The sequence below is a fragment of the Stylophora pistillata genome, chromosome 2 (assembly GCF_964205215.1).
Source record: "Stylophora pistillata chromosome 2, jaStyPist1.2, whole genome shotgun sequence".
Classification (NCBI taxonomy): domain Eukaryota; kingdom Metazoa; phylum Cnidaria; class Anthozoa; order Scleractinia; family Pocilloporidae; genus Stylophora; species Stylophora pistillata.
The window spans coordinates 54,815,779-54,826,832 of NC_142520.1; the positions used below are offsets into that span (position 1 = coordinate 54,815,779).

An 11,054-nucleotide genomic window follows, 5' to 3' on the forward strand; every position below is an offset into this window, starting at 1 on the left:
CTCCAAGGCGAGGAATGCCATCACCTCATTATTATGATATGTTTCATGTTACTTGATCAGTTTTATTTTTCTCCCCTCGTGCAGACTTGAAAGTAATCTTCGATCGCTCATACTAAATGAAGTCTTAAAAGCATACATTTAGTGATTTTGAGTAAATTCTGAACTCCGAGCCTTATGTCGAAGTGGAACTTAAAGATAACACTTAACAGCCTTCCTTTACATATTGCCACAAAAGTTCCATTTATGGAGAAACCGTGAATATGATATAGGGGTAGACATACAATATGCAAGGCTTATTGCAGATTACTAACCATTGATATCCATCGACATGGCCATCAGATCTCTGAACCGTAATCATATCCTCCTGACAAGTTCCGCAATGGAGGGGATTCGCCAAAAGTGACCGATTTTGTAGCCACCGGATCATCCTTGATACGGGGTACTGCCTAAGAGTAGTAAAATAACTTAATTCCATAGCACAAAGTTTCCTACACTGAAGCGAATGCAATGTAGTCTGATCTGAAAGGAGAGCAAAGACACGGCGCATGGATTTTAAGATAGTTAATCTCTAGCCGTATGAAATTGCGCAACGAGCGGAACGGGACAAACACGTGAACGAAGCTCGAGACGAAAGATAGCCGAACGACGTAAGATCGATATACTTCTTTGTTTTCTCTGTTCGTGAGCGGGCGGTATTATACAAATCCTGAGATATGATTGGTTCCGAGAGTGGGGAGTATTCTCCCATACGGCCCGCGCTTAGCCGGCGGTCTCCGTTTCGTGTCAGGAAGCTGAGCAGAAAATCTCTAGCCTCGTTGAAATTTTTCTTTAATATGTCTCGTACTACCGGCTGGGTAGCATTTTTAAGTAAAGACTTCGGACACGACCTTTTGCCGATAAATAACATTAATTTTCTCTTCTTTCTCCCCCTCTCAAATCACTTTAGTGATCAGCATTTGTAATTGACAAATTCTTCTCAAAAAGTTCAAACGAGAGGTATTCGCGATTAACATTTACATTAATCTAGGTGGTTCTCCTTCATTTAAGCGGCATACTAGCAGCTTTCAAATGTACCCCCGCCTTAACAACGAGTGCGCTAGCACGATATTTCAGTTTGATCTTCACGAATCGATTGTAAGACTAGTAGTAATCAAAGATTAATAAGTGCGTTAGAAGTTCAATGAATTTAGCTAAAATCATACAAAAACAGAGGAGGAAATTAGTTGAGAGATTAAATGAGAAAGACGAAGTATTTAAAGAGCAACATGAACAATAGCAACTTTAATAGTGAAACCCAAATATGTAACCAAAGATGTTTATCTACTTAGTTACAATGTAGTTTAGATACTGATTGTGGGAGACTAACTTTTGTAACAGTAACATGAATGATAGTAACTTGAATAGTTACAAGGGATTGGTTAGTTGCAAGGGAAAATGTAACAAAACATGTTAGTCTACTCAGTATCTTGAAAAACTGAAAATGATAGAGTAGATTTTATAACAACAACATGAGGCTATGATGAAGTTCAAAATGCTATGAAAATTAGATTTTTCCATGTCTAAACGTTTCGTGTCTGTGTGTCATAGCATTGTTTAACAATTTTTCTTAACTTAACAGTAACCTGGATGATACTAACTCGATTAGTCACAAGGTAAAATGCAGTAATTAGAACATGTCAATCTACTCATTTACAATGTAGTTCAGATACTAAATGAGTGAGACTAATTTTTGTAACGGTAACATGAATAATAGTAAATTGAATAGTTTCAAGAAAGTTATGAAGTTGGTAATGCTATGAAACTTTTTGCAATGTTTAAAAGTTCTGGTGTTTGCATGTCATACCATAGTTTAACAAAAAATTTTTAATAGTAACATGAATAGTAACTTGAATAGTTGCATGGGATTGGTTAGTTGCAAGAGAAAATGTAAAAAAACATGTCAATCTACTTAGTATCTTGAAAAACTGAAAGAGATAGACTAAATTTTATAACAACAACTGGAACATGAAGCTGTGATGAAGTTCAAAATGCTATGAAACTTAGATTTTTTTCCATGTCTAAATATTTCGTGTTTGTGTGTCAGCATTGTTTAACTATTTTTCTTATCTTAACAGTAACCAGGGCCGGGTTGTTCAAAGCGCGATTAAGCAAACCCAGGGTTAGCGTCAAATTTTATTCCAGTTAAATTAATAACCAAAAGAGATTTTCTTAAGGATTCTTGCTCTTTAGTTTTATTTTTCGATTTGACTTCATGTGCAGCTTATAATTAGCTTTTGAAATCTTTTTAAACAAAAGAGATTAAATCTTTGATTAAGCTTTAATCGTGGGTTAGCAGTAATCGTCTTTTGAACAACTGGGCCCTGGATGATACTAACTCGATTAGTCACAAGGTAAAATGCAATAATTAAAACATGAGAATCTACTCATTTACAATGTAGTTTAGATACTAAATGAGCGAGACTAATTTTTCTAACAGTAACATGAATAATAGTAAATGGAATAGTTTCAAGAAAGTTTAATATGAAATTCAAAAATGAAGTGCTATAAAAGTTTTTGTGATATCTAAAAGTTTTAGTGTTTGTATCTCATAGCATGAATTATTAGTAACTTAAATAGTTACTAGAGATTGGTTTGTTACAAAGGAAAATGCAACAAAACATGTTAAATGGCAATTTTTTCAATGTCCACAAGTTTTCGCGTTTGCGTGTCAAAGCATACTTTAACTGTGTCTAGGTTTAAGACAGCCTCTGTGATTTCCTCCTCTGTTGTTTCATTTGCAATTAAGTGACAAATTGAAAACAACTTTGACACTGCTTCTTGATAAACCTGTAGCTGAAGCTTCTGCAGTGGTTGTTTGGAGTTTTGGATATGGATCTTGAGTGTCCACTTTACACTGCAGCTGGTTGCCTTTTGTGTTACTTTGCAGTTATCGCAGACTGCAATTTTTCCCTTGATTGTAACTTTTTTTGAACATGAACAACAACAGTTGTATTTGGTGACACTGCTTATTCCTAGTATTTCTCCAATGGTTTCTGTTGTTGTTGAGATGTCATTGACTTCAGGTAATGTTTGTTTGAAGGGTTCAGCGTCCTTGATGGTGTATAAATTATCTTGTTTTGGTGTGTTCAAGTATCTTTGATTCTGAGATACTTTCATTCTCAAGTTGTTGAAGAAATAGGTGGACTGTGGTGTGACGCTGTCAACATGCTCACCCCAGAAAATAATTTTTATGTAACCAGATGGATCAACTATATAGCCTTCCTGTTTTTTGACAGGAGAATCTTGGATGACTATAGTTTTGGTCGCACTTAGATGTGATATCTTTCCTTTTATTGACACTAGCTGTTGTGGTGCTACTTTTGACAAGGATGCAATTGATGTGACATCATCTTGTGCTTTGTAAGGAAAATCAGCTGTTGTTGAAGTGATGGTTGTGTTCCTGTTTATTACTACATCACTTCGTCCATACTTATTGCTGATGTTAAAATTTGAAATTTTAACCGGTGATCTTTGTGTGGCCATTGCATCAAGAGTTTCCTTCTTTTCAGTTGCAAAGCATACACTGCCAATGAGATCTTTCTCTGTCTGAAGGTGGCAGTTAAAGTAGTTTGTTGGTCCAGATTTTTTTACTGGTGAGACATTATGCACAAAGCAAGTTATGTCTTGTTTTTCTGTAGGAGGAGGTAAAAAGATATTTAGATTAATGTAATAAATTTGGCATGGATGGGATTACTGCATAAGGTAGCTTGTGTTATTTGAAAAAAACATATGTGTAAATATTAGTCTCCTTGTTTCATGTACTGTAAATCCTCTATTAAGCCCACAGGGGGCTTATTGTTTTAAGGCGCATTGGGGGGGGGGGGGGGGGGCTAAATAGAAAGGAAGGGCTTAATAGAAGGGGAAGTGTTAAAATTTAGCAAAACAGGAGCAGTTCACCACTCATTAATTACTGTAATTAAGATTATTTTTAGTACAAAACAGGGATATTTTGGCCAAAGTTTGCCATCAACATGCAAGAGGTGTGGGAAAAATAAATTGTATCATATAACTACATGAGAACATTAAAGGGTGACAAAAGTGATAGGAAACAGTGTACATCTAATACCTAGATGTTCAAAATAACATGTTTTATTAATGAGAGCATATAGAGCAGGTAAGGTTATAAAATGATTTTAAAACAAGAAGCATTAGTTTAATAGAAGAAAGGAACGTATAACCATAATATTTAAGTATGACCGGGAGATACATACCTGAAGCCATATTAGATCTCTGTCTTGTCTGTTGAAAAAAAAAAAAAAAATAAGGATGTATACAGATGTTTTAGGAGGGTGTTTAAAATACCTTTAAACCCTAGTTAATACAACACTCTGAAACATTACATGGAACTTTGCTTTAAATGTAGTTGGAAAGTGAACTATTTATAACCATAAAAAAAATCATTTATGTATGCATGTGTTGAAGGCCGTATAATCAATTTATTCTAATTAATCAATTTTGGGTGCTGTACTGTTGTGAGTGACTTTGTTCGCATCACTCAACTTGGGATCAATTTATATTTGCTAGATTATATAGCCTGCTTTCTTCTTCAAGTCTATATTTTAAATTAGTGGATTTCTTAAGACTCTTAAGTCTTTCAAAAGTCATTGGTTCAATAATACAAGATGAAAGTGTTTTCACTCTGCTTATAGCTACATATGAAATGCCTGCAGTAGTTTCAGTCTGACCAATGTCAATCCATGCTTTTGGCAGTGTTAACCCTTGGCTCTTGTGTATTGTGATTGCCCAAGCAAGTTTGAGAGGCAACTGTTGTCTCTCATGTAAACCATCTAGTGTCTGTGAGGTTATTGTTATTGGGCATATAGGCACACATCGTGGAATGCTATCACTGATAGATGGACCTCTATACTCATTAAATTTTACTATGACAGCGACAGGCAAGTCTGGTGGTTGCTGGTTGTTTGCATAAATGAAATCTTCAACCGTTCCAGTTGCACCGTTACAAAGTCCAACATCTATCCATAGGTTCATGGTAAGCATTACATGTGCACCTTTTGCAAGGAAAATGGTCGGTTGTAAACCTGACATGTCATCTGAACTTGCTTTCTTAGCTATATCACTAGAGTGACGTGCAGTGATGCAGGCTATTGGCTGATGAAGTTCTGATAACTTTTCAAAGTTATAATTAGCAACTTCTTCATTGCTGAAATAGAGCCTAGTGGCATCTTGAAACTCATTCACGTTCAATGCTATGGAAGGCTGTCTTGCCAAAAGAAGTTTCCAATCTTGCTCATTAGAATCTCCTGTGCGAAGGCGTATGAGTAAATCTCTAAACTGAGCTTGCTGTTGATTTAAGCCTTGAACCCTCTGGTTTACTGACAGTTTTACAACATTGCCAAACATGTGATAAGCTAAATAGCCTTGTTCACCTGTAGAACTGGAGGGTCTCGAATGATATAATGGCTTATCTGCCACTGGAGGCAATTGAGCTGGGTCACCAACTAATATCATGGATTTACCACCAAATACTTTGTCATTTTTGCCTGTTGCTTGTCGGCAGCGTCTATCAATCCAGCCAAACAATGTTTGTCCTAGCATAGAGTATTCATCAATTAGGATATAACTGATATCTTTCAGCTTGGTTTGTAATGTGACAAGCCCTTGTCCTGTTAATTCTTTGTTATGTCTTGGGCCAACAGGCAATTTTAATAGTGAATGGATTGTACATCCGTTTATGTTAAATGAAGCTTTGCCAGTTGTGGCAGTCACTGCACAAGAGTGTTGGAGCAGGTTTCGGATGGCATTAATGAGGTAACTTTTCCCTGTACCGGCAACTCCAAGTATAATAAGAAGCAATGGATCTTTAGGGCAGGCTTGTTCAGAATGTGCTTTCACCATATTGTAGGCATGTCTTTGCATGTCACTGAATGTATTAACATCAATATTTTGTTGTTGCAAACCAAAGGTAGAATCCAAAGTATCTTTCTTAGTTTTTACCCAGGATGGCATTTCCTGTATTAAGTGATTTGCATACTTAATCTTGTCATTTTGCCAGTCATAATCAGGCTGAGAGGTTTGTTGTGTTATATTATCTTGGTTAACAAAATACCCAGGTATGAGATCTGCTAAATCCATCCACTCTTCACGCTGTGGAAGCTCTTCTGAAGAGTGCTCTATATTTGGTTCCTCTTCTGTGTTATTCTGTACACTTTGTAGTTTTTCATACCAGTCAGGAACATGCTCTTCAGCATATGGTGTTTGTAGAAATTCCTTCCATTTTGTGATGTATATTTCATCAGTGCCTTCCTGACAATCCCAGGCATTGTCTTGTGTAGTATGCCAAGGTTTGTGCTTAAGTAACTGATATTTGCAATAAAGTCCAAAATTTGGACCTTTTGAATTGGAAGAAAATACTGGAAAAACTCTGGGAATCATGTTATGAGGCTGAACTGTTAGTTTGTTGTTGACAAGTTTGTATTTTGTTGCAAAATGAATGAAATTAAGAGCCATTATATCTGGGATGGTTTGAATATATTTTTCCCTTTTAGCGTAAGTATCAAGCAATGAGTCATTGGTTACAGTATCTCCATCATTTGTTATAGTTTTGATTCTACGTGAACCATTTAGACTAATAGGTACCACATTAAATGATGAGCTGACAAGTTTCAGTGACATGAGATGATGCATAGTCTCTTGTGCAGAGAAGTCACGTTGGCCAAGTGATTTCATTATCACTTTTTTTATCAATTTTGTAGGGTTGCTATTGTTGTTGCAATTACGGACAATAGAATTAAATGCAAGTTTCATTACAGGTGACTTTGGTTCACCTTTTGAAGCATATTTTGCAAGGTATTCAACACATGCATGATAATCAATGATTACTTGAATATCACAGTTTGCCCTCCAGCCTTGAAGCTGAAGTCGTTGGTGATTATTGAGTCTGCTATCATTCCTCTTTGTTATGATCTTTGCTTTGTATTGAGTGCTTCGATCTTTTGTATGAATGGGCTCAAACTCTAGTTTTGTATTAACACAAGGTTGAAATGGAAACTTAAATCTACATTTCAGTTCTGTTTCGTTTTGTTTCTTTCTAAGACAATAGTTTCTACTACAGCGAGTGTGCCTTTGTACAGTATTCAACAAATCAACATAATCTTGTTCAGAGTCTTGTAAACTTACAAGGTCCTTGTGACGCTTTTGACAAGGATGAATAGAGGGCTTCACCCATGTGCCATTATCTGGTGGATCTGGATTATATGTAGACAATAACCAATCTACATACTGACAAACTACCTGAGAAGCCTTTTTCCCATCCACTATCTGTTGATTGAGTTCTAGTATATTGACTTGCTCAGCTGTATTAGTGGACATTTCAGCCAAATAGCCTTTTAGAGCTGTTTCTGAGAGTTTACATAAACCTGGATCATTTTTCAGCTTTGCTACACCATGACAATGTATACTACCTCTAGCTTGATATTCAAATCTGTACCAGTGCCACTCAGCATCTAGTGAATTGTATAACCAGTATTTAATAAAACTTTCTAAACGCTGTGTAAAGAACCAGTCTGTAATATGAGGATTGTTAATGACATTCTGCCGTTTGTTCTCAGTTGAATTAATACTGACTGAGTTGCCAAAAATTGCATGAAGTTCAGGCCAATGCATATCAGCAGAGGAGAATGTGAAAAAGAATGTTGGAGCTCCAGCATGGGCTATTATTGCTTTTAAATCTTCTTTAGCTTTGTGCCAATAAGCATTAGAACCAGTAATGTTACTAAGATAGCGTGATATCTTAGATATAAACATACTTGTGTTATTGCTAGTTGCCATTTGCCGCAGCTCCTCAGCAGTCAAATGAGCTTCTCCTGGGTTTTGTTTTAGGAACATGCCTGTCTGTTGCAGAATACGTTTTCTTTGTATCATATTCAATGCCCAGTAACCAAATCTGGGGTGAGTAGCAAAGCGATATACCCATTTGTCATTCTTGTTTTCTCCAAACTTTAAAAGGTGCTTTACTCTTTCTCCGAGTGGTATATCTCGGCGTAATGATGGGTTAGTAGGATCACCCTTACCATCTGGAAATAATGTTGGGAAAGCCATTGTTGCTAAATAGGGAGTTACATACTCGTTTAATGGTTCACTGCCAACTGTTGGCCAGGGCAAGTGATTAGAATCATTAGACAATTGTTGGCGCACAGCTTCTATTTCTTGCTGCTGACACTCTGGAATAGGCAGAAAACTACTCATTTCAGTACCCTCATTATAAACAATGTCATCTTCATTTTGAGGACCTAAGTCAGGTTCACATGTGGCATCCAAATCTATATTCTCTGTTTCAACCGAGAGAAGACCATGTGGAACACCATGTTCTGGTAAAGAATTTAAAGAATTTTGATTGATGGTTATGTCCTTGTAGTGTGAGTTATTATTAACAAGCCATTGTAGTGCATCAGCTACATTTTGCCTTCGCACTGTCACATCTTTAAAACTGTTCTCTTTACCTTTCATCTTAACAACAATAACAGATAGATCTTTTGGGTATCTAGGCAGAGAATGTGCTAGTTCAGCTATATCCTGAGGCAAATTGATACAGTGGCCTGAATAGCCCCTTTGTCCACCAGGTTTTATGTAAACTCGCATAACAGGAAGTGCACGTGCAATAAGCATTTCTTCTACTTGGGTTAGCCCCTGCAGTTGTAAAGGTACTAATGATGGCACCATGTCATTTTCCTTAGAAAACTTTTTTGGTTGTTGTTTATCTCGTATGCACCTCTGACACTGGTAGTGATCAACCTTCCTTGGACTGGATTTCAATGGCCATGCTTCAAAACAGACAGTGCATTGGCAAACTGAATACTGATTGGACTTATGAAAATCGTTCATGTTATTTTGTGCATGTTTTTGTTCGTGAACTGGACCAGCACAGCTCTCTTTTTGTCCTGCAGAAATTGTTTGAGACCTTTTATAACTGGCTCTCCTATTTGCAAGTCTCTCTTTTCGCTTTTCAACATTTTCTTCAGACGTTCTTTTTCTATAAGAGTCTTTGTAACTTTTTAGTCTCTCTTTTTGCTTTTCAACAGTTTCTTCAGACACTCTTTTTCTATAAGTGTCTCTCTTAGTTTTAAGTCTCTCTTTTCGCTTTTCAGCAGTTTCTTCAGACATTGTTTTTCTATAAGTGCCTCTCTTATCTTCAAGTCTGCTTGCCCTTTCATTAGCTGTTTCTGTATATTTGACTCTTTTCATGTAATTTCTGTGCTTAAGAAGTCTACCATGTCTGTTTTCATTGGTTTCTGATAATTTTCTCTTTATGCATGTGAGTTTGTTTTTATATCTACTGTTTTTGTCAGTCAATGTTGAAACATAATGCAACTCGTTAATATATCCAATAAATATTGTCTTTCGTCCATCCTGATCAGCAACAGGAGTTAAGATTGTACTTTCAGGTGAATTTATATTAGACTGTGTGATATGAATGACACAGTTGTATGCATTGGCCACAGCTTGCATTATGATGTTATCACACCATGTGCCTTGTTTTGACATTTGTTGAATATAGTTATTCCAGTGATCATTAGAAATGCTTTCAATATACAATTCTGGGTAACTCTGTAAATGGCCAATTCCAGCCATACGAATTTCACGATGCAAGTCAGCAGTCCTATACAGTTGGTGTGAAACTGATTTAAAGAAACAATCTCCAAATCCACCTACATCATGTGGTATAAGTCCTATGAGACGAAGCCTTTCAGTTAAACAATCCCATGGTAAATCATGACTAACAGCATTCTCAGGAGACATACCTCCATTTAATTTTGAATTATCATTATGAGTTTGAGGAAAGCTTTTTCCACCAGAATTCATTAAATCTGCCACACGGATATGTGTTTGTCTACAGTTACATGTAGAATAGTTATCTGTTGTTGTAAATTTTCTTTTCTGTATGTTCATGTAAAAAACAAATTTACTATAATAATGATCATTGGTATACCAGAATTTCCAGGTGTTGTAATTTCTACATAAATTAGTGATAAAAGAACTGTCTGGAAGATGTTGTCTTACAAAAGACTTGATTCTATTCCTAGACTTCGTATTACTTAGTGCCTTTAGAATTATTTTAACAGGAACGTGAGATGGTTCCCTGTCCCTTTTCCTCTGACAATTCACTCTTTTCTTACGAACTTCAACATTTTCAGAAATAGTTACACTATGATTTTCAATTTTCTCAGAAGAATAACTTGTCAAAGCCTTATCATGATCTTGTGAACTATAATCACCACTTATCAGCCCGGTAACCATTTGACTTTTGTCACTTTTCATTTGGCGCAATGGCCATCGAGCAGAATGACTCGGTTTATTTGCTTTGTGACCACAACGGGTCATTTGGCGCAATGGCCACCGAGTACAATGACTCGGTTTGTTTGGTTTGTATTTGTGACCGCTATGGGTCAAAGCACAATGGCTTGGTAGATTTGCTTTGAGACAACTTTGTGTCAGAGTTATCGGTTGATTTGCTTTGTTGTTCGGCAAATTCGAGGACATCAATTCAAAGCAGGAGAGCAGCGAAGGTCTTCGGTTTGTTGTAGTTCGGACAACGCCGACATCGGGCTTTCTACATGCTCTTGGAGGAGTACTAAAAAGTTTCCTGGTAAGGCTTTGACAAGTTGAAGCGATGAACTTTTTAAGAAACATCGCATGAAGTTTGAGAAAAATAAATGAACTTACCGAACAATCCAAAGATATCCACGGAGGCGACACGGACGCACGAGCAGCTTGCACTCGCACGAGGTATAGTTGCGTGCGCACTCGCACGAGGTATAGTTGCTTGCGCATAAAAATAGTTGTGTGCGCATGTCCACCAGGTGAGCCCGCAATTTCTTTGGCCGGCTATTGGGCTTAAAATTCGTGCGCGCGCTTAATAATTATTCAAAATGGCGCAGATTTTGAACATCGCCCGTCCAAGTAACCAAAAATCTCGAATCTTCACGCCTGGCATGCACAGGTATCCCATCGACCACAGGATCCCCGAAGATTACGAAGCGTTCTCCCTTTGGCCGGCT

The 11,054-nt window shown here is 36.9% G+C and overlaps 1 protein-coding gene across 2 annotated transcripts; it reads right to left on the reverse strand.

Moving 5' to 3' along the window:
* Positions 1 to 1,252: 1,252 nt before the first annotated feature.
* Positions 1,253 to 11,032, reverse strand: LOC111331544 (uncharacterized). 2 transcript variants are annotated; one of them, XM_088750430.1, is made up of 3 exons: positions 10,720 to 11,032; positions 4,251 to 4,278; positions 1,253 to 3,671 (listed from the first exon to the last, which is right to left on the reverse strand). In XM_088750430.1, the coding sequence occupies exons 1-3, from the start codon at positions 10,825 to 10,827 to the stop codon at positions 2,662 to 2,664; spliced, it is 1,146 nt and encodes a 381-aa protein (XP_088606556.1). In that variant the 5' UTR covers positions 10,828 to 11,032; the 3' UTR covers positions 1,253 to 2,661. The 2 variants fall into 2 exon arrangements, with proteins under 2 accessions (XP_088606556.1, XP_088606555.1); XM_088750429.1 differs by lacking the exon at positions 1,253 to 3,671 and having other exon boundaries at positions 4,251 to 11,032.
* Between the last annotated feature and the right edge of the window lie 22 nt (positions 11,033 to 11,054).

Excerpts from the sequence above, each read along its gene's own strand:
- LOC111331544 (XM_088750429.1), bottom strand. The coding sequence starts at position 10,827 with ATGCGCAAGCAACTATACCTCGTGCGAGTGCGCACGCAACTATACCTC.